Genomic DNA, 24,696 nt, shown 5'->3' on the forward strand with positions numbered 1-24,696 from the left:
CCTGTTTTACATGTTGGGAAGGATGATTGGATGCCTGTTTACATGGTAGGAAGGATGGTTGGCTGCTTGTTTGCATGGTAGGAAGGATGATTGGATGCATGTTTACATGGTAGGAAGGATGATCTGCCTGTTTACATAGTAGGAAGGATGATCTGCTGCATGTTTACATGGTAGGAAGGATGATCGGCAGCCTGTTTACATGGTAGGAAGGATGATCGGCAGCCTGTTTACATGGTAGGAAGGATGATCGGCTGCCTGTTTTACATGTTAGGAAGGATGATTGGATGCCTGTTTACATGGTAGGAAGGATGGTTGGCTGCTTGTTTGCATGGTAGGAAGGATGATCGGCTGCCTGTTTACATGGTAGGAAGGATGATCGGCTGCCTCTTTTACATGGTAAGAAGGATGATTGGATGCATGTTTACATAGTAGAAAGGATGATTGGCTGCCTGTTTACATGGTAGGAAGGATGATCTGCTGCCTGTTTACATGGTAGGAAGGATGATCGGCAGCCTGTTTACATGGTAGGAAGGATGATCGGCAGCCTGTTTACATGGTAGGAAGGATGATCTGCTGCCTGTTTACATGATAGAAAGGCTGATTGGCTGCCTCTTTTACATGGTAAGAAGGATGATTGGATGCCTGTTTACATGGTAGAAAGGATGATTGGCTGCCTGTTTACATGGTAGGAAGGATGATCTGCTGCCTGTTTACATGGTAGGAAGGATGATCGGCAGCCTGTTTACATGGTAGGAAGGATGATCGGCTGCCTGTTTTACATGGTAGAAAGGATGATCGGCTGCCTGTTTACATAGTAGGAAGGATGATCTGCTGCCTGTTTACATGGTAGGAAGGTTGATCTGCTGCCTGTTTACATGGTAGGAAGGATCATCGGCAGCCTGTTTACATGGTAGGAAGGATGATCGGCTGCCTGTTTTACATGGTAGGACGGATGATTGGATGCCTGTTTACATGGTAGGAAGGATGGTTGGCTGCTTGTTTATATGGTAGGAAGGATGATCGGCTGCCTGTTTACATAGTAGGAAGGATGATCTGCTGCCTGTTTACATGGTAGGAAGGATGATCTGCTGCCTGTTTACATGGTAGGAAGGATGATCGGCAGCCTGTTTACATGGTAGGAAGGATGATCGGCTGCCTGTTTTACATGGTAGAAAGGATGATCGGCTGCCTGTTTACATAGTAGGAAGGATGATCTGCTGCCTGTTTACATGGTAGGAAGGATGATCTGCTGCCTGTTTACATGGTAGGAAGGATCATCGGCAGCCTGTTTACATGGTAGGAAGGATGATCGGCTGCCTGTTTTACATGGTAGGACGGATGATTGGATGCCTGTTTACATGGTAGGAAGGATGGTTGGCTGCTTGTTTATATGGTAGGAAGGATGATCGGCTGCCTGTTTCCATGGTAGGAAGGATGATCTGCTGCCTGTTTACACAGCAAGATAATCGTGGAAAAATCATTTTTAACAATGTTCGTTTAGTTATCTTGCAGTGTAAATGTCCCTTAAGAAAAAAATAAAGGTTGAAAATAAATCCCCATCTGTTAGCAAATAGCAGCACAAAATGCTGTACGTTAAAAAAATATTTTGAAAGAAGTTGCTACTCAATTCACCAATACTTGCTATTATTTGCTAATGGTAAGTAAATATCTACCGAATGACTGCTGTAGTTGTGTGTTTAGTGTAATATTAAAATTGCCATGTTAGTTTGCTTACAAAAGACTAGTGAAAATGGCCATTATTAGTTTATCCAAAATGATGGCAATTACAGCACATTTGACGCACAATTTGATAGTAGTTGAACATCTCATGATATGGTACAGCCGATAAATGTCTTCCCTACTAATACAGGGAACCATATAAAATCAAAATAATATATTGAAATCATCATATTATATACCGCTGTGTACTTACAATTTCTCATTTTGCCTCTACCAATTTAATTCTTCTCTTCCATTATTAACATAGAGGAAACAAAGTACTGAGACGTAGTCAGTATCAACATGTAAACATTTACGTCCAGGTACCTTATGGGTGACCTCTTCTCTGAGTCTTTTACTTCTTTTTGTCTCCATCTTGTTCAGACGCCATGATGACTTTTCGCATCCACACATCCTCTCTCCTTCACATCCACATCTCACCTCTCAATATTACCTCCGGTCTTCTGCAGCACATCCTGACACAGTGCCCTTTAAAAAAAAGTGTTATTAAAATGCCCTCTGCATAAAAACTATTTCTACATATTAAGACCTAAATAAGCCTCCTTTGGTATATGGACTCCACACTGTCCACCTTAATGAGCTATACCCACCATAATGTCCACCTTAATGAGCTATAACCGCTACACCATTCCACCCTTATGAATCACATTAAATACCATGACTGTACCTTCTCTAGTTTTAACAGGAAAGAAGAGAAATCCAGCTCGCAAGTAAAATAAAAAATTATTTAATTCAAAATTTTAAAAAGAAAAAAGGAAAAACAGCTGCTGGACATGAGCCCGACGATTACCGGGCTCATGTCCAGCAGCCATGTTTCCTTTTTTCTTTTTAAAATTTTGAATTAAAGAATTTTTGATTTGGATTTTACTTCCGGAGCTGGATTTCTCTTCTTTCCTGTTATGGCAATCGGCATGTAGCAGAGACGCTTGTCCGTGCTCGGATCTCTTTCAAGGACTATGAAAGCATCAAAAGGGTGAGCTGAATTTTCCTTTCTTCTCTAGTTTTACCTTACACTCTCTATATCTACACACTGTCCCCTGCCATGCTTACCTCACTTCATACTGTGCCCACATATCAAGCTGTGCCCTCTCCATATCCATTCTGTGCTTTCATACTGCCCACCACATTGTCCTCCCCAAACTGTATCAACCCTCACACTGTTCCCCTACACGGAATGATGGTGACCACCACTGTGTATACAGAGTAATATCCACCACAGCACCCTAATATATACTATGATATCCACCACAGCCCCCTAATATACACTGATATCAACTACAGCCCCCTAATATACACTATGATGTCCACCACAGACCCAATATACAGTATAATGTTCTCCACAGCCCCTGTAAAATTATACCCCCCACATATCCTATATAGTATGATGTCCACACAGCTTCCAATATAATGTCCCCCACAGCCCCCAGTATAATGTTCCCCATAGTCTCTGATATAATGATGTCCCCCACAGCCCCTCTTGTTATAGTTCCCAAAGCCAGTCCAACTTAGGTCCCCCACAGCCAGCCCTTCTTATGTCCTCCATAGCCAGCCCCTCTTGTGTCCGCCACAGCCAGCCCATCTTAAGTCCGCCACAGGCAGCCCCTCTTGTGTCCGCCACAGCCAGCCGCTCTTGTGTCCGCCACAGCCAGCCCCTCTTGGGTCCGCCCCAGCCAGCCCCTCTTGTGTCCGCCCCAGAAGTTCCGACTCTCTGTATCAGCCAGGACGGAAATTACTCTTATGATGCAAGTCATTTGAGCTTCAAAGCAAGACTCCATAGGTTTAAATTGTAATAGCGACTTCCAGCTCACACAGAAAGCTCAGTATTATCTGGCAAGTTGGAATCATCAAGAGGACCTTAGCAGTGCTGGAAACAGAAAGACATCCATCGATGAGAATGTGTATCGACAGGTTCATCCAGCAGTCTGTGAATGAGGTCTCGGACAGAAAATGGTTTGGGAAAGTTAATGATCCAACATGTCTGCTTTTCGACTGCAAATTATTTGTTCTCTCTGAGATAAGTCACCACTGGAGATGACTGTGTATGGGACAGATGACTGAGAATACTGCTGGCAAAATAATTCTTTAGCCGACGGATATCTAAAGTGTATTGGTGTTCTTTACATTCATATCTCATTTGTGCAGATATTATTCTCGCTAATTGTGCCCATGTAATGCTCATAAAATAATTGTACTAATTGGAGAACTGGTTATGTTATATTTCAATATGTTTGATCTTTTTTTTCTCAAGAGACATTGGCCACTTCCAGAAATGTCTGGCAATGATTTATTCACCTTTTCTCCTCTCCTAAACCAAGCCCACCCATTGGAGAGCTCTAGAAGTAGAGCAATCCGCTTAATGAGCTGACAACTATTGAAGGTGTATGGCCACCTTTACACTATTCTTCAGGCCAATATATTACCAATTTGGGCCTCAAACTAACAGAAAACCCATCCTTCTTGCCCATAGCAATTTGTCTGAGATCCCAGTGAATTGACTCAATCAATTGAAATTCTTGCGATCTGACTGAACAGCATAGTCGAAATCATGTGTCCATGCAGCAAATTTTGATGTCAACCAAAGTGTAGCATATTTGGCTTGTCAAAACCCCAGGCAGCGGTTACCTTTTTACAAAACCAAAGTATCTTTTATATGTCTAGTTTTTATGTGATAGCAGCTTACAAACAAAAGTAACTATTAGCAAAAAAAAAAAGTTAAAGTGATAAAAAACTGGCTTGTTTCAGTAGTATACCAATACTAGCGGCGCAAGAGGCAAAGCTTAATAAAACAGAAGAGTTTGCGTATTCTCCAGTCTTCCTTTTTATTCGTACCCCAGAAAATATGTATGGTTTAGGAAAACAAAGAAACATTTTGATTTTGTATGGGTGGGCTGACAGAATCCATTTATTTAACAATTGGAAAAAGAAAATCTGCAGGCTGGTTGGAGTTCAGCCACATTCCTCTCATAGCTTTGGAATTTCTCTCATAGCAAATCCCACCACTAGTAAACCATGGACCTTTTTGTTTTCTACTAGCTCCGCTCTCATTCTAGGCATCGCCAGGCATAACCAGGACTCTTTATAACAATACGGAGGGTATGCTTTAGGGTTTGGCCCACACTGTTTGAAATCTGTGGGCGGCACCCTGGTACATTAACTTAGACAGCTGATCCATTCATTGCAGCGACAAAGCCATTTGCAACCTTTTGTGCAGGGACCATGGACTTACTAAAGCTGATGATCGCATATGTACAAAAGAATTGCAGCTTATGCAACACTAACTTTAATGTAGACGAAAATGATTAAATTCACATACGGTAGGATGTAGAAGTTTGTGCACCCCTGGTCAAAATTATTCTTATTGTGAACAATTAACCAAGTTAAAGATAAAATGATCTCTTAAAGGACTAAAGTAAAAGATGACACATTTCCTTTATATATATTTTGATCTTATACATCTTTAAAAAATTACAAAAAGGAAAATGGGCTGGTGCAAAAGTTTACCCACCCTTGGAGATTTGTGTGCTCAGAAAATTTTGACAAAGGTTTTAGATTTGAATTAGCCTGTAAGGGCTTGTGCACACATTGCAGATTTGGTGCATTTTTGCCATGTAGATTTTCTAAAAAACCTGAAGCAATTCTTATGCCAGTAAAGCGCATGAGAAATCTGAAGTGTCATGCACACAATGGTAATTTTTGACTTACAGATTTGGTGCAGAAAATAATCTGCAGCATGTCAATTCTCTGTGTGTTTTTGCCCTACGTTTTTCACCAGTGTCTTCACTCAAGTTAGTCAAAAATATAGGGCAAAAGCGCACCAAAAAACAAGGCAAAAAATCTTGTTTTTGCAGCTGCGTTTTCCTGCCAAGGGATGCTTAAGAAATTAAGAAATTGCAGTTAAAAGGAACAGTGGAGGTCAAGATAAGGTTTGGAAGACAAAGCAAAATGTCAGTGAGAGCTGCTCAGAGGATTGCTAGAGAGGCAAATCAGGAACCCCACTTGACTACAAAAGACCTTAAGAAAGATTTGACAGACTCTGGAGTTGTGGTACATTGTTCTACTGTTCAGAGACACCTGCACAAATATGGCTTTCACGGAAGAGTATTCAGAAGAAAACTCCTGAGTACTCACTATAAAGTTCAGCATCAGAAGTATGCAAAAGAACATCTATACAAGCCTAGTGGAGTTTGGAAACAATTCCTGTGGACCAATGAGGTTAAAATAGAACTCTTTGGCCACAATGATCAAAGCTATGTGTGGAGAAAGAAGGGCACAAGTTCAGGAAAAGAACTTCATCCAACCATCAATAATGGGGTGGATCAATCATACTTTGCAGTTATGTTGCGGCCAATGGAATGGGGAACATTTACCGGGTAGAGGGAAAAATTGATTCAATAAAATTTCAACAAATTCTTGATGCAAGCTTAACACCATCTGTAAAAAGCTGAAGTTGAAGAGGATGATTTCTATAAATGGCTAATGATCCTAAATGCATCAACATCCACAATAGACTACCTCAAAAGGCGCAAGCTGAAGGATTTACAATGGCCCTCACAGTCCATTGATCTGAACATCATTGAAAATCTGTGGCTGGACCTCAACATAGTAGTGTATGCAAGACGACCCAGGAATCTCACAGAATTGGAAAATTTTTCCAAGGAAGAATGGAAGAAAATCCCTCAAACAATAAATGAAAGACTCTTGCTGGCTACAAAAAGTATTTACAAGCTGTGAAACTTTCAGAACGGGGTGGTACTAGGTTCTAACCATGGAGGGTGCCCAAACTTTTGTATCAGCCTATTTTTCTTTTTGTAAATTTTAAAATGTAGAAGATGAAAATATACTTTTGTGTTTGCCTAAAATACAAAGGAAACATTTCATCTTTAACTTTAGCCCATCTTCAACTTGCTTAACTGTTCACAATAACAGTAATTTTAATCAGGGGTGCCCAAAGTTTTACATGCCACTGTAGTAGATATTTGGTTCTGTTGCATTTTGGTTTTTCTCTCTAATATATTTCAGAACTTCTTTGTAACTTGTTTAAAGGGTTATGCTCCTCTTCATGAATGGGTATTGTCAGATACTTTGGCAATTTTCATCTTATTATAATTTTAAGCCATTCTTGAGATATTATCACTTTTTTCTTTTGTTTGCAAAAGGTACATTTTAGAACTATTTTATTGAGGCAGAGAAAAAGCTAAACCAGTTCTAATAATAAGAAATGCCCTTCCAGGTCCAAAGTGACGATCAATGTGGTTAAACATCCATACAAATTGTCTGTACATGTACATAAATCTTGATATCCATTCTGCATTTAGCACATACTGGATATAGTGTTTTAACATCAACATTGTTCTGTTGATATCCATGACCGTCATTGTCCACTGGCAGTAAAAGGGTTGCTAACTGCCCAGATACTCCAGTACAGTCTGTAAAAATAAAGCGTTTTTTTTTTGACCAGCCCATGAAAAAATAGATGGTGTCCAGGATTTTTTGGAGCTGAAGAAGCTTATACAGATTATGAGGAATGCTTTAGGCCTGGAATACATGGCACATTCGCAGGATTTTAGTACAGTAAAGTCTTGCAATGCTGCAACCATCAATCAAGTCCAATGGGGAGGTAGAAGGTGGGGTTCAGTTAGTAGAGCTTAAGCACTGACTGGGACTATTTAGGACACTTAGACCAGTAGAACACCTCTAAATCTATATGCTATATGAGTCTGTGACCCCATAGATATGTTTGAACCTGTCTTAAACTCCCCTATCCTGCATTTAAGTTGAGTACCCACTCCAATTGATGTGCTCCACAGATTCAGGAACAGTTTTTCTTTTTCTTCTGTGCTCCTCCGTTCCCATGTTATGCCCTTCAACCCTTTTAAAATAAGTGCAAATGTTCATTTCAACCAGCTAACTGTATACCACATAACTTCTCTGTGGGAATTTGCTTTTTCTTTTCTGATGTTGGACAATCAGAACCTGACTATGCCCATAGACTTTTATGGTATACCCCCAGTTGGTTGAAGAGCAATTTTGCATCTTTATTACCTGGGGGCATAACTTTGGAACAAAGAAAACCAGTTCCAGAATCAGTGGAACATCAGAAATTGGAGGTGGCTCCATTTAAAATAAAAAAAATCCTCTTTAAGTCTATGTTCTAGACATTGGCCAATGACTTTTATTCTTCATTTTCTTTTGGTCCAAAGTTTTGATCTTGTTTGTCCTTTATGGAAAGTCTAGTTGCTAGTTAGATCTGTAAGTGTTCAGAGACCTAATGTGAAAACCAAAAAAGCTGTAATGTGCGAGGTGGCAAAAGCACTTATACTTGAATTTTTCATCAGTTTCCAAGATGCGTGCATTAAAATATGGCAACCTTTTAGCAATGACTTTGACATTTTATGTGTGGTAACCTTCCTGTTCTGCTTGTGGAGAAGGAAAGATCTGGACAGTTAACATGCTTTAACCTTTCCCATCCATTATTCATAATGTTGTTATATTCAGATTGTGTTTTTCAAGGCCGTGAAAGCTTGTTGCGGCAGCTGCTGCAGTTTTAGTTTTCACTGTTGTTTCGGTCCCTTGAATGTTTTACTTGAATAACAATATTTTACATTGAATTACTTTTTCAGTATTTTCTTTAGCTTTTAGTAAATATTTCAAAACATCATGTACTGGATTTATGGTAATGTTGCAAGCACTTTTTTCTCCATGGTAGAGATCTGTATAATGGTATTTTATAGAGAGTTTTTGTGGCCAACAGGGTTTTTTTTTGCTTGCTTTAGAATGGAGGCGGCCAAAAAGTGAATTGTGACATCATAGAGGAGACTAGTAGATTAGCAGTAAATTAGGAAACCTGGCAGTTCAGCTCCTGGCTTCATCATGGAAGTTGGAAAACTCTCTGTAAAGATTCATTTCTTTTTTGTGTCTTCTAGAAACCTTTTGGTAGAGAATTATTCTTTGGAGAATCCTGTATTGACTTACATCTTGTCTTGTACTCTTAAATGGATTCGGCTACCTTAGATGGGTTAGGTTTACTTAGGCTACAAGTATGCAGTCACTCTATGTGACTACAGACTTGTGAATCATCACACTGCACACTGTGAGGATTCTCTGGTGCTGGCACATTGGGAGCAAGTGGTCATGTGTCCAGTCACATTCCAACTAGTCTGTGTCAGGCCTCTCTCAATGCGCTTGCATTAAGCGAGGATCCCTTCACCTAATCGGCACGCGACCACTTGTAGGCAAATCATATATTTTTGGTCACGCGCCTGCAAGTCCTGGTGCCGGCAGTGGAGAATCCTCGCAGTGCACTCGATGTGAGGTTGTACAAGTCTACAGTCATGCTTGACCAGTGCTCATCTCTGGTCCTTAGTAAGATCACCTAACCCAGGCTAAAATACTGTAGATCTCATATTGAAAAGCTTTCTGTTATCGAATATGCTAAAGAATATGTCACAAAGTTGGACGGGACTTCTAATATTTGACTACTTATGAACAGGTTCACGTTACCGTTTGCCTTTCTGGTTTTTCTGCCTCATAAGAGGAACTGGTACTGAAAAATTACAATCTCTGCAGTGCCGGATATGCGACAAGGCCAAGATCAAAGGGGACGGCGGTCCCATCGACGTCAGGTTTTCGTCATGGTGTCCATTTTAGCAGTAGAAATACTGCTGAACATATGGAAGAATTTACAATGGAGACTAAGAGCAGCGTATAATGGAGAGAAGACAAGAGAAAAAGCCTCAGTGCAGAGTTAGTGCCGGCTCTCATTCCCTAATTTAATGCATATGTTTACACGAATACTTCTGCACCATAGCGTGACCTTATGTATGTAAATTACATACCTGCCTGTGCTAAACCATCATGTTCCTTCAGTTAATTGAAAGCTAAAGGGTAAGATATTACATCATGGCATCTCTAGAGCAATTACTTTTAGATTGCTTTGCATTTAATAAGATCATTGCCCATCGGCCCCACCGTATTACATGATTTACTAAAATCTAGTATAATTTAACTTTTCAGAATTGCGGCTATTTATACCTGCTCATGATTTCCTCTACGCTGATCTCATTACTTCTGATGAATGTTTCTCTTTACATTAATTTTTTGTAATTAAATTGACGTGCAGTTTAATCTATACCACCGAGAGAAATGCAATATACACATACCAATCATTACTCTTGAATCCAGTCTACTGGGGAAATGCATTTCCCTGGTTCAGTGGTCAAGTGTCTCCTCTGCTTGATATCAGAGTCATCTTTTCTCCATTAATCTGTAAGTATGGCTTGCAGAATGAATCACCCATTACCGCGCTCACCAGCTGCTTATCGTCATGTTGCTTATTAGAACTGTCACTGGTAACAACGTAGCAAAAGGACACGGTATGATGGAGAAATCTTGTAGAATGTCTTTGTACTTTGTGAACCATGGGGAGCTGCTCCGTCCTCCAAAGGGTAGTGAAAGATCAATGACCTTAATGTGAAAGCACCCCACACGGCATTGGCTCCAACCGTGCGACAGATCTCCATTAACTGCTCATTACTTAAAGGGTTCTCACCTTTTTTATATGAATAAACTCATTTAGCCAAGAAGTGAAACAAGTGGAAACTTTGTATCCTAAACTTTTATTCCATAGCTTTCAATTCTCCAAATGAATGCAAGGAGTACCAAGGTGCACGTTCCCATTCTAGTTGTCATATGTCCCATGACATCTACAATGAAACCTCTCTAGGAGACCGTGTCTCTGATAAGACCACCCTTATGTCTAGACTAGATTTCCAGCTCCACCATAATGCATAGTGGACATCTTCTTTGAGATGATCTCCTTCTTAGAAGACCACTATTCTATGCAATTTTGGGTGGTCATCTAGGATGTTTTACTGTATTATATATGCCTACATAGCCTGCATATTTTCTGAATTATTAATTTATCTTTTCTCTGCCTTGGGACTATTAAATATCGAGCTAAGTTATATAATGTGACCGATACAATGGGGGCAAGCGGTTTTTAGGGCTTTAGATTCGATCACAGGAGAATTGATTTGATGTGATGGCATTTTTTTTGCCTGTTGCTTCCTTTTCTACATGATATTTTTAGGTATATTAGCCCTTCTCCAGAAGGAAATTATATTAAAAAAAGCTTCTATATTTGGATAATTCTTTAGAAGTGTTCATAATCTTGTAAAAATCTTGAAAAATATAGTCATTTGATACTTCCTTATTCTTAAGTTTTGATATGAATCACTCCAAACCTACAGGAAAGTCCATGTTGCTGGTCTAAATTCCTTTTTTTGGGGGGGTCATGGTCCTTATCGTGGCACCATTAAGTCTATGGAGTAGTATGCTTTTGTCTTGTTTTTTATTTTAGAGAATCTGTGAGCAAAACTCTGGTGTGAACAATTAGTGATCATTGCGTCGATTCATCAAAGCAATTAAGCTAGGAGTCATCAAACACTTGCAAAAGTCTCAGAGTTGTCATTTTTACTCCAGTTTTGGCCAAATCCGCCAAAACAGGCAGAGCTGGCATAGCATGTGGGCGTCACTCGCTCCTCAGACCTTAATTGGAGTAAGATTTGTGGCAAGGTGCACACCAATTTTCAGATGCACCTGATTCATTAATAAGCATCTTAATGAATCCGGTGCCTCTGGCTCTAGAAGTCCCTTGCGTGTGCTGGTCTTGGTGGGTCAGGGCCTGTGAGAAGAACAGATTGAACAAATAATGATTCTGTTAGGTGAATTTTTGGCACCGTTTCTTTTTTGAACTTTTATCTTTGCAATAATACGCTTCTCTGTATAGTTCCTCTAATTGACTATGATGGTGGTCTGTTCATTTTTTCTGAATTGATCTTCTCAAGACACATAACAGTAAAATGTATATGACATCATTTAAGCCGTACTGTTATCTATTTCTGCACCACATGGGCTTATGTGCTTGTTTCTGTGTTGATAGTTTTTGCTGCTTAAAATCTTATTTTGGGATCAGTTAAAGCCGTCAAATGGTTTGTGCTTCTTGGAGAATAAAAATGCTCTTGTGGCTTAAATATTCTTTGTATTAACGCATGCAACTATTTTTAGCTGACAATGAGAGTCTGTTGGACGGTATTAATATGCAAGAGGCAGTGTTCCTTTATGTAATACTCTAGTTGTTTTTCAATATTGCTCCAAGGCATGGTATAGCATTAGACATGGACCAGCTTTGTCCCGAACTTTCCACAGACTGGACTTTATGTTAAGCATTTCTGGTCTGGCAGCACAATATTTTGCTAAGTGCTTCGTTTTTTTATGTGAAATATTTGTGATTTGTCTATAGTACATGTTTAATAAAGTTAGTTTTATTCACACAAAAAATGTGTGTTTTTTTTCAGCGTTTTTTCACTTTCATTGCTTTTTATGGGCAAAAAAATCGCTGAAGGAATTGACATGCGGCAGATATAAAAATGCAGTAGTTGTGAAAAACAAGCATGTACATGAGATTTCTGAAATCTCATAACTTATTCTGATACTGTAGAAAGCATAAAAAATGCTACATGTGAGCCTACCCTAAGCAGGGCTGTGGTGTCTGAGTCTTTGTCCATTTTGGTGAAGTTGAAGTCGGTATAAAATGGACCAACTCGGATTCCTGAAATATATAATAATTTGGGTACATTAGTAAAATGCAGGATGTGCCCGTAAAGTTTTTCATAAGAATTTTGTAAAGTTATGAAATGTTCTGTAAATGTCTGTTCTGTTACTGGTGTAAGGATCTCGGGTTTTAGTTGAGGTGAATCTGTGCTGCACTTTATTTACATGCTCAGTAGTGACCAGTGCTGTGGGGTCAGAGTCGGGGAACTCGAGGAGACTGAGTTAGTCGGTGGTTTGGCTTACCGACTCCACAGCCCTACAGATCCAACAAGTACTAAACTTTTCTGTCCAATTACGGCTGCAAATTGCAAAAGTAACCGGGCCCATGTACAGTTCCATGTGTTTGTCTACCGAGCGGATGGGTGCAACTATTGACATGTGCTATGGTCAAGAAATCGAACCAGATTAGCACAGGCTGTGACTTTTACTCACATGGACTTGAGTTGTGTGTGGAAAATAGCCCAGTACTACATAGGCAGTCATTGACCTGTTTGCTTTTCATTTATGGTCAATGATATACGTGGATCAAAAATATCTTCATGAGAACTTTGCTAAGAAGAGGAACTGGGTGGAGAGTTACCTTCCAAGCTTGTCAGGTCATGGTTGAGTCAGTAGTAAAGGGCGTCATTCACACTTTGACTTTTTTTTACATTTTGTACAAGCATTTTTTTAATTGCATTTTTGATGTGAATGATAATTACATATTTTATTGTATATAGGGTCTCAGAGGCTTAACTGAAAGCTATTGGGCTCCAATGGAACATTTGTAACAGCTCTTCACCCCACCTACTATTGGCCTACCACAAAGATCCAGCTCTCTGTACCCCTACATTCTTGTGCTGACTGCTCATAAACATGTATTCTGCTTCTTCACAAAGCACATAAAGGCTGCAGTGCGGAGTCAGATGGCTGTAGGGAAGCAGAGATTATCTGAAACACTGGAAAAGCAGTTCCAAGCTATTGGAAGAATGTGCAAACAAGCATAATTAACTTGAAAAATTAAATATCAGTTGCATTTAATATAGGTTTATTAATGCTGTATGAATTGTTTAGAAAGCGCCACTCATCCTCCATATCTTAATGCTGCATGTTGCGTAAATTAGAGTATCCTGTCCGCCTCCATGTTTTAATTATTTGCAGTCCCATCTTCTTGTCACAGGAAGTCAGCAAGACATGTAAGATGCGTCAAAAACCATAAGGATCCACATCTGTATCAGAACAATTGAACGTAAAACATTACATAAGTGCCAGCATGCTGAAGTGTAGCATATCGGAGAAGGATAAAGCTTTTACAGGAGTTTAGGTTTGGTTAGTACGTGTAGCACCACCGATAGGTGCCATCTAAGTGGAAAATCTATATATGGCTTAAATTAATCCCAGTATGATATTGCTGTAAATACGTATCATAGGTCATCAGTATCAGATCGGTGGGGTCAAACACATTGAAAATTGTTGGTGTGAAGAAACAGCACCAAAAAAAATTCTGGGGGGAAATAATCAAGAGTACTACATCTTAAGCCAAACTTTATTAAAAGCCCATTGGCAAAAACCTCACCAAATTTATTAAGTCTCACATCCCTTAATAAATTGTGTGCATTTTTTGGCTATTTACGTGCCAGACATTGAAAAATTTATGCTAGCTCATTTCCACTTTGATTTGTGCCAATTTCTGGTGTAAATTTTAAGTGTCAGGTCACGGTTGGCCATGCCCCCTCCTGCTAATTCCTGCCCACTTTTTGTAACTGGGGTTTAACATGGAAACTTCAGTTAGATTTGGGGATGAAGTAGTTACATGGTACCAAAGTCCCACTCTGTATCCTGCTGGTGTGACAAATGGCCATTGTATTAATCGAAGTTATTTCTTCCCTCGAAACAATGCCGATACTGATAACAAAGCATGCCCTTACAAGCAAGGGTATAACTGCAATAAATTAATAGAATGTGCCTGCTGTGATTCTGACTTACCCTTTATATCCTGGTCATGTACTGTGTAATATAGATGCTGGAGAGTGAAATTAATCTGTGTTTATCCTTCCCACAATCTTTAGGCTAAGTTTACACTAGGCGTTTTTGCAGCATGTTTTTTATGCATTTTTATTGCAAATTTTCAGCTGCGTATTACAATGCCAGCTATGTCTATGAGACTTCAGAAATCTTATGCACACACATTGTTTTTATTTTCTATCAGGATTTTGTGCTTTGCATGTTTTTATTGCATAATAGAACATGTCTCTTCTTTCAGCGTTTTTCACCAATTGAAATGAATGGGTGGTGAAAAAATGCTGAAAAAACTAACCAAGAAGGTATCCGGTTTTGCAGCGTTTTTGTGCTAAAACCTGATTTTATAGAATAGGACTTTTTTTCAACACTAAAACAAATTTTCACAAGACAAATTTTGCATTCCAAAAACACAGCAAAAAACACAAGACAAACTAAGTGAACATGCTTCTTTCCTGCCAAGAGATCAAGTATCACTGTAAAAAAGAAAAATACCTAGTGTGAACTTACCTTTAAAGGAAAGAATGTTTTACATATGGAAGTAGTGTTATGGTTGTACTTGTCCCCTAATAAAAATAATTTTTTTGCAGACATCCAATGTGCCAGTCATGAGAAATCTAGTGTCAAAGACGTATACATATCTATATCACTTCTCAGTGTGTAGAAAAATGATTTGAAAACGTATTCCAGTCATATCATACTGACATATCGCATGTCCTACCGAGTCATATCCCACTGACGCAGGTGCTCTGCTTGTAGAAGGGTCAATAAATGGAAGAATATCAAATTGTTCTGAAACTCCATCCACTCCAGGTCCACCAATTTTTCTTTCTACGGCAAATTGATTTTGGAGAACCTTCAGTTTAGCACAGCAATTAAAGGACATCTATCTTAAGTAGTCCCAGATATCACTTGTTAATGTACTTCAAAATCTTTGCACAGTTTTTAGGCATCAGTGTCCTGTTATACATGAACATGGTTAATCATTGTTTTCCTGTAAGATGTGACAATCTTCATTACTACTGACTCTTCTGGATCCCAGGAGTGATGTGATACTATATTTTATCAGTAGGAAACTGTATGTAGGAGCGTCCCTTGGAAACACTTATAAGACAGAGTGTTTCGCTTACATTAGGAATATAATGATTTCTAATTATAAAGTTATTGTGTATAAATTACATCTAATGATGTGTTTGGAAAGTTGAGACATAATTTTTAATGTAGCTTTACATCTTGAGGTATTCTCCTTGGAGTTACTTGTAATTCTTCCCTGTGTAAGTTCTTAGAGCTTTGCGTGAAATGGCTAAATCAGGAGAGTGAGAAGAAGGAATCATTGTTTTCTCGTCACAGCTCTGCATTCACATCTCTCTCTTATTATTTGCAGCAGATGTGAACCAGAACAATGGCACCTCATCCAAGGACATGGCGGTGACTGACTCCACGAGCACAGAAGACCCCAAGAATGATTGGAAGAGTGCCAACCCAGCTGACGCTGCCTCTCGCCCACATTTGGTCCGCCTCTTTTCCCGAGATGCTCCTGGAAGGGAGGACAACACCTTCAAAGATCGGCCCTCTGAGTCAGATGAGCTTCAAACCATCCCAGAGGACAGTGGAACAACTTCATCAGAAACGGATTTGATGGCATCACAGAAACTGTCTCGTGGTCACGGATCAAAACACATGGCATCGGCAAGCACTTCTGACCACTCTAGACATGGGCATGGAGCCCACGGCCGGTACAGGGACTCGGGTCTTCTTGACTCACTGGGCAGGCTCTTTGGAGGTGACAGGCATGTTCCTAGGAAGGGAAAGGTGAGCACTGAGGAATAGAGAAAATTGTTAGCAAGGGTCATATGAACTGGGGGAACAGTGGGGTATCTTGTGTTATGTAATACCTGGGATGTTGTCCCAAAAAATGAGTGAATCATTAGCGCCTCATTCACTAAACACCGCAGCCACATTTTGTTATTTCAGTTGGTACTAACCAGTATTGGATAAGGTGCAAGCTACAGGGTGTTGCATTGGTAATTGATTTCCCAAGTGTAACTAGACACGGCTATACCTGCAATCATCCTGAAATTGACCCAGTGGGAATGTGATTTACTGCCAATATGCTTTTCTGTATATTCCCTAAATTGTAGAAATTATTGATTCTAACTTTTAATAAGCGGAGTACCTTAGAAAATATTGATTTTAATCATCCAGTTTGGTGTAGTGCCTTATACCACGAGAGAGATGTCTAAACTCTTTTCCCATAATGCTTATAACCATAACAGTAATTGTAAAAATGTATATGTTTCTCAGCCCCAGTGCTGTAAAAACAACAGTATTTTTTCACTGCTGAACACCAAATAATTGTGGCTAGTGACCTTACTGGAAATTTACGCAAGCTGCCTGAGAACTCACTTGATATATGACAACGTGCTATAAGGTCCATGTATTTTATGTATTCGTGTAGATCTGCTAATACTGAGTACAATACAAGTCTGTTATGAGAAATCTTGAAATTGTATGTGCTTTTACAGTTAATCACCAATTTTTTTGCCATTATTCCTCCACTGTCGTATTACGTTCTTTGGTAACATTTCACAAGTTTTACAGATAGAGGTGTAAGTTACATACAGTGTAGATATCGCTGTTAACGGTCAATCATGGACCGATTATTTCACCAGCTAAATATATTACAGCTAATTTTCAGCATTTTAATGTTTTCAGTCATGTACAGAAGCAATTTTGTAAATCTGTTCTAAAGAGCCTGATGGGCAATCTGTATGCTACCCAATTCTTCGATATTTAATACCATTGCTGATTTTATATAGCGTGAAAATCACTTGCTGCAATTTTTACAGACAGTTACAAGTTAGCTCCTTAAATAGAATACGGTAATCATTTTTTGTAGATAAATCACAAGCAGCGTATGAATCTCTAGTCAAAAACTGCATACTAACATTACGAATTATAAGCCTTATATTTGATATTTTTATGTTAAGCCTAATATTAAAGCTCTTTAAATGCATATTTGCATAATTTGACCATAATTTTCCTTTATGATAAAAGCAGGTAAAGTGCTGATCCTGCACATGATTTAGCAAACACAATAGTATCATTACTATTTAAAAAGTATATAACAAAAAAAATCTGTACGCTTTCCTGAGACTAGGAATAATGCAGTGAATGCCATCACCGAAGGAAAATGACCTTTAACTGACTAAGATGATTTTCTTTGAGCCATTCCTGAATATCAAGTATTTGTGAAAGAGCAATTTCCTATTTTTTCTATATAGAAGCTAATGACGTCTGTGTAGTGTCAGACATGGCAAAGACAAGATGTGCAAGGACAATGGGGCTGTGATACAAGATGACACAAGCAATTGTGTACAGAGGAAGGTGCAGGTTACAATGTGATCATTAGGCTTGGAATAAAATGCTGTTCGATGTACAGAGCCAAAGTCACCACAAGGACATGGACCTGCTACACAGGCTGAGTCTGTAACATGGCCTTATAGTGTCAAGACTTCAAAGTGAAGAAGATGTAGAATTGTAGGGAATGACTATAAGAGCAGGAGGAGATGGCCGTGAAGTCTCTCATTCGAGACAATTGGGTCGATCAATCAAATTACACTGAGCAGAGTGTCAGCATAGTGTGATCCGATTTTCACTGATGAGGAGCAGATGGAGAAAAAAGTCTTCATCTTCTCCATTCTATCTGTCCATGGAGCCAGTCAGCGAGTGGAGTCTGATGGTTTCCACGGATTCAATGACTTGCAGGACTGAGGGCTATCCGAATATCGGATCAAATTTTTGCCTAAGACAGACTCTGCCTCAGGAATAAATAGGGCATGTGCACAGACCCATGAACTATCATTGGTCCGAGGGTGATCCAATGTTTCGTCAGCTCGCACTCCGAAAATATAGTCATCTGCACGAGCCCTGAGACCACAAAATGATACATGTTTGAGTTTGCAATTTTACTGTTGAGTTAAATGATAAAACCCTGTCAGCCTGTAATCATCAAAAAAAGGGAAACAGAGTTCACTAGAAATTGAGTTGAATGTATTAATGTTAACTTGTCTCTTGAGACATACTGCCCAAACCACAGTCGGCATGAATCAGAGCCTGGATGCGTGCTTGTAGCCAACTGCGTTGTTCTCTGAAATGCTGGAGCGTTCAGAGAACATAGCTTGAAGAGCCACTTGGAAACTACAGAGAGAGAAGACAAATCCAGAGTTTTCCCCAGGTGGCTTGTTCTCCCGCTGCTCTAGTTATCAATCGATCGGTCTTTCCCTATGTACATACATGTTATAGAGCTCTCAATCATCTAGATCAGAGTGGGATAGGCTGGCCAGGGGCAAGGCTGGACTTATCTCCTCTCTCCCTCTAGTCCCCAAATCGCTCTTCAGACACTGTTTTCTCTTAAATGTTGAAGCATTTCATAGAAGTGCAAAATTGGCTGCTATTGCGCATCTAGGCTCCGATTCGCAATCCCTATGGTTTGGGCAGCCTGAATCCAAGAGACAATATTGCTTTAACAGTTTTCATTGAGGACCTGAAGGTACACATCATTTTAAAATTTGAATTCTAACTGTGCAGTGGATTTGGAGCTTTGTATCAGAAAATCATTTCTGGCCACTAGTTGAGATATACCAGAAAATTAGTATAGAATAGTAAGAAATTACTCAGCACAAATGGTGGGACATTGTCAATAAAGACACCAGTAGAAGACAACCTAAAAGTTTAAGCTCAACTAGCAATTTTTGTAGATATATAATTTACCTGGAATTAGGAATCAAGTCCGTGTTCCACCTAACTAGTATTATTAACATTACATTACTGTCCAGGCAATTGTTCCCATGATATGGTATGTTATTGATCGGGATAGACAAATGTTCATTTGCCGACCTTGTATATATAGTTAATTTGGTACAGAGTAGGTTATTAGTGACAGATTGCTTTGTACGGTTCGGAGGATTAAGTAGGTTCCAGTGTGTAGGGCGTCTATACGGGTACATGCATTTACAAGCTGCCTATGTGTCATATACTTAAGTGTTGGGCTACAGATGGTGCGGTGTTCTCCATTATCGCCCTGGAGTTAGCTGTACCTTATTTCACAATCCTCCTTAGAGCTGTTGACGCTAGAGCTAGTGATTAGTGTATAGGAATATGACTTTGTGTATGACGAAGATGTGCTCCTTTTCATGTATGTGAATCGTTTCTGCCATATCTACATTTCTTCTATGAGCGGTATGTGTTATTTCTTTCTGTATGTTCTGTTAGGCATGTTCTATGCCAATGTGTCCTACAGCCAAGATCAAATAAATGAAAAACTGGAAATGATATTCTGGCTTTTGTTTTATGCTTTTAGTGTCTCCAGTCCAGCAGTAAGTGATAGGGGAAAAGCAATGCATTAACGCGGTGTAATTAGAACTTGTTTGTAGAGAAGACAACTAACAATATTGGCGGACATGCATGAGACAAGCTGTTGACTTGTTAACACAAGTGGTCGATCTTGCTTGGACACACTGACGGCCAATAAGATGTGCTTTCTTTTAAAAGCTCTAATTTGTAGTTCCAAGCTTCTGACAAGCCAATCCGCAGGTACGCGCACGTGTCCTGTGCTGTGCCCGAGTGTGCTAATCAAGTTATACATTGTGTTAGAATACTTTCATGCTGTTCTGTTCTAAAAGTAGGAATCATTCAACAAGATTGTTGCCAAATGATGGAATAATTTCCATTTATTTTCTTGTGCACTCTTCCACATTCAATTGTATCTAGACAATGACCGCTATATTGTAGGATATTACCCATCAGTTCACCAGACACTGCAGTGGCTTCTTATATGCCTGTAACGATGCTTGGATTGGGTTAGCACTCAGGTAGTTTTATTCCACTTTGGGATCTAAATATCTTCTTATGTATAAACTCAGGGCACAATGCAAAGTTAGCTAATCAATTCTAAGTACATGTAAGCTTACATAAGTGCCTGGCTGGGATAATAACCCTAAGTCTGTCTCAAGCCTTTACTAGCATCTTTATGGTCTGAATTGATGGGCCATGGAGACTTGGTGGTGTTTACTACGATGCAATGAAAATTGGCTGAAATGTGAATTTTTCTCACTACTGCTCTAATATGTAGAGAGCCAGATCCTGTTGAGAATATTGATGGGGAGGTAGATTCTGCATGAAAAACCACTAGACCGATGGAAACAGTTGAATGGCGATTCCCTTTTTTTTTTTTTTTTTTTAGATGATTGAAGTTCTGCTACGCGACCAGCTATGCCGTAATTCTTAATATATTGCTAGAGTTTTTTATATTGTTTTATTGTCGGGGGTTGCTATGTAATTGTTACACCCATTAATGCTCACCCAGCCAATTCTGACCTCAATTAAAGTGCTGGTTCTCGTTTTGAGCCGTAGTGAAATATTAAACCTTGTAAGAAGTCATTTGATTATTAAGGAGTCCCTGGAACTACAAAAACAGAATTGTCCTACTTTTTGTCATGTCCTCCAAAATAAGTAGTTACTGCTATGCTTGCGAAGCAGCTATTCGTTGGGACACACTAACTTACTTTGTGTTACATTTATTACTATGCTTATGTACATTATATTAAAGGGGTTTTCCGATCTTTAAAAAGAAATAATGTGTAGATACTCTAACCACAGTAAGTTGGATCACTTACGAATGTAGTGTCTGTAGCTGAAATGCCTCTGTAATGCTACGTTCACATTTGCGTTGTTGGGCGCAGAGTCGTCGGCGCAACCCACAACGCATATACACAACGCAGCGTTTTTTGACGCATGCGTTGTCATAAAATAGGAAAGAACAGGAAATTTGGCGCAGGGAAAACGCTACAGGTAGCGTCGTCCGCGCCCTGTCTGGTGCGTCAAAATGACGCATGCGTCGTAAAGCGCATTACAACGCATACCGGCGCATGTCCATGCGCCCCCCATGTTAAAGATAGGGGCGCATGACGCATGCGTCGGTATCCGTCGACGACACTGCGCCCAACAACGCAAATGTGAACGTACCGTAAATCACTCACTCATACAATTCCATGAGTATGTCTCCCTGTCCTCTTCCTTCCCTTTGTCTCAGGAAGGATTGTGTTTCACATGCTGGACAGCAGATAGGGCCATATCAAGTAATTGTTTAACAGCAGAGTAATTTGTCACTAATTCATATTTGTAATCCCACCCGTAGTTATAAAGAATGTAAATGACCATGAAAACCATCTGTTGATCATTCAGAAAGATTAAGGTACTTTTATGTATTTTATATAAGCTCGGAAAACCCCTTCAGATGGTTTATATGATTTTTTTTAATGTTATCTAAAACTGGTAAAGTGATTTATTCTTATAGTGTTTTAAAAAAATGCAGATCAATATATATAATCAGTATATAGTATAATTGACGTATTTGTATGTATCTACATTGCTAATGTAAGATGAGTAGATCCGAATAAGGACATTATACTACTCTCCGACTCTAAATCAGCATTGTGTACTGAATTCTGTGTTTTATCATTCCTTATAATTATGTCTTGGCTTTGAATGTTAAACTATAATAAACATTTATTAGAAAATAATTTTTACTAATTGCCTCTTCATTTTGGTTCATTAATGTATTAATATATATATATTTTATCATTATTGGACTAATATCTGTAACTTGAATTTGTTTCCACATATTAAATTTAGAAGAAAGATGGAGAATACTTCACCTCATGTCTCTAAAATAGTTGGAAGTATTTTTTTTCAAACAATATTTTTGATGTGCAACCATCGAAAATGAACACTCACTTTAGTTATTGTGATATAGTGTTGATTTTAACAGCGGCTTTCACTTAAGGTGACGTCCGTCTTCCTTTGTTACGTTTGACTTTAAAAGGAAAGGCATTACCGGTAATTGATTTTCTATTTTAAATCAAGTTTCACGGTGAACATATTAAGAGTTTTTGGTATTTTTTTCTTTCTATATTACAAAAAGAAATCCTAAAATGTTACAGTTTTCGCTCTGGCTGCTGAACCTCGTAGGCTGACACCTCCTGCTCTATCAGTAGTTATCAATGTTATACAATGAAGAATAACTTCAATATATAAATGGCACTGAACCACACTATTGCACTCCTCTCCTGCACATTGACCCCTGCACAGGTCACAGAGCATGCCAAGGAAATTCTTCCATAGAAGCTAATGTCTCCAGACTCTGATGCGTGGCTGCTGTAAAGCATATCTCTGAATGCTGTTAAAAGGAATCTTTAACCAGTTTATTCCTTCCTCATCTGACAGCAGCATAATGTAGAAAAAGAGACCCTGATTCCAATGATGTATCACTTCATTTACGAGGTGCAGCAGTTAGAGGACTTACCATAAATGTAGCATGAAGCAGAGCTAACCCCACCCACAGCACAGCTCTCTATGTACATTGTCTATTGACAGTGAGCTGCTTATCAGAGGAGGGGGCGTGGTCGGTCTAGTAGGCGTGTGAGCTGTAGTGCAGGCAGTGATAATGTATTGGTGATAAAGCCTTCATTGTATGGAAGCATTACACAGCCTAATAACAGATTACAAAAAAAAGAATATTAGTATGTGGTTTTAATAATATATGGCTGATAAATTTCCACTAAGCTGACTCTACACATCAGATGATTTTGTTTGGCTAAACTATATAAGCACTGGCATGCATAGATTACAGTGTGGTCAATCTAGGAAAATAAATGGAGGAGTCGGTGCTCATCTTCTCTCCATTCATAGAAACCCATCCAATCCATAGAGTATGATGAACTCCGGGTGAATGACATTTCATTTGGCAGGTAGTTCTCTAACCTTATCTAATGGAATCGGCTTCACATTTGAGATTAGCGTGCATTGTCATTTTTTTAATTGAAATTCCAATGACTCGATATGATTCTAGAGAACCAAGTAAATAAACAGATAAACAATCAAATCATTCACACAATTATTTATATATATATATATATATATATATATATTAGATAGCCACAAGTCCGCATGTATACTAATACCCATCCGATACCTGCCTTTTTTTCTGGTTTTACGTTCCACTTTTTTTTACACTTCTGTCATCATCTTCCAAAACTAAAACTTCTACATATCTCATGCTAACCGTGTGTTTTCGGCCTGGATAATAGAACGAGATGCCGTAAGTATCGGCTGACGTACTGCTGCCATGCTACCAGGAACACACTATGTCTTGGAAAAAAAAAGGTTTTATTATACTGTTGCCGATTTGGAAAAGCTGACAATCGGGTTTGCTGATGTTTTCATTTGTCTTGGAATGTATGAATATGTACAAAATGTATTTCTTTTTTAAGCTTGTGAACAAAATGTATATGTATGGCCAATAAATGTGAGATTCAATGCAGAAGTATGAAGGAGTCATTCAGGTATTTATGGAGTTGTCTCATATATGCAGCCCCACAGACATGCAGAATTGACTTACAGTGAAGCTATCACCAGAATATTGTTTCAATCAGACTTTTGGGTTTGAATTTATTTTTTTAGAATTGTTTTATATATTACATTCAGTATTAAAGATAAAAACAATCTTACAATTTTTACACTGGCCGCTAAGGGTATTTTAGACTCTAACTTCTGGTTGTTTCGGGGTACATATGGACATTAGCCATGGTGGTTGCACCCCGACCCGCTTTTTAGATTGAAGCATTTGTCCGTAGGTCATAGTGAAAGGAGGAGGAGCAGAGTCAGCTGTAACATCGCCTATTGTGGTTGGTGGATCCTCTATCAGCTTTGTATAGACCTGTTACTGTCACCCTGCCTCTGGTGATAAGTAGCCTACTGGAAACTTTTCCTGAAAGGACAGGAAGTATGGGTCTAAAAACAAGCCCCAGTGGCAAGTGTGAAAATTGCAATGTTGCTAATTTTGTTTTTCTTTTTTTTAGTAAAGATTGGGATGATAAAAAAAATTGCCAATTTTTAAAAAATACTTGTACACAAAAATCTGATTTAAACATAAGGCCAATTTCTGATGATAATTTCCCTTTACTTTAACCATAAAACAGTCACAGCTATACAGAAGTGAAGTTCCACTACCATTTTTGTCACTCTCCCTATTTCTGGGATGGCAGAACTGAGGTCATACTAAATTAAATAATTGCTATATGTGAATTATTGTACCAGTTAATTTTTAATTATCAAACCTCGTAAATCCATGACTTTATGTAGATCTTAAAATGACTGATCAACAATCCAGAAGTATGGTCGGAGCCAGTAATCAACTGAAGACCATGATGTTAGTTTGATGGATCTAGAGGCAGAAACCCAATAATAATCAGCAATGCTCAATGCCAGTAATTCTGTACTGTTGCT

At 38.9% G+C, this 24,696-nt stretch overlaps 1 protein-coding gene across 2 annotated transcripts in view; it reads left to right on the plus strand.

Moving 5' to 3' along the window:
- MBP (myelin basic protein) overlaps positions 1–24,696 on the plus strand; it is a 282,046-nt gene that overhangs the window by 225,332 nt on the left and 32,018 nt on the right. Inside the window, exon 4 of one of the 2 annotated variants that reach the window (XM_069730949.1) lies at positions 15,734–16,161. In XM_069730949.1, coding sequence (XP_069587050.1) covers positions 15,734–16,161 — 428 coding nt within the window. The remainder of the gene's footprint in view (positions 1–15,733; positions 16,162–24,696) is intronic. The other variant, XM_069730950.1, reaches the window with a different exon arrangement.

Source organism: Ranitomeya imitator, chromosome 6 (assembly GCF_032444005.1).
Source record: "Ranitomeya imitator isolate aRanImi1 chromosome 6, aRanImi1.pri, whole genome shotgun sequence".
Taxonomy (NCBI): Eukaryota; Metazoa; Chordata; class Amphibia; order Anura; family Dendrobatidae; genus Ranitomeya; species Ranitomeya imitator.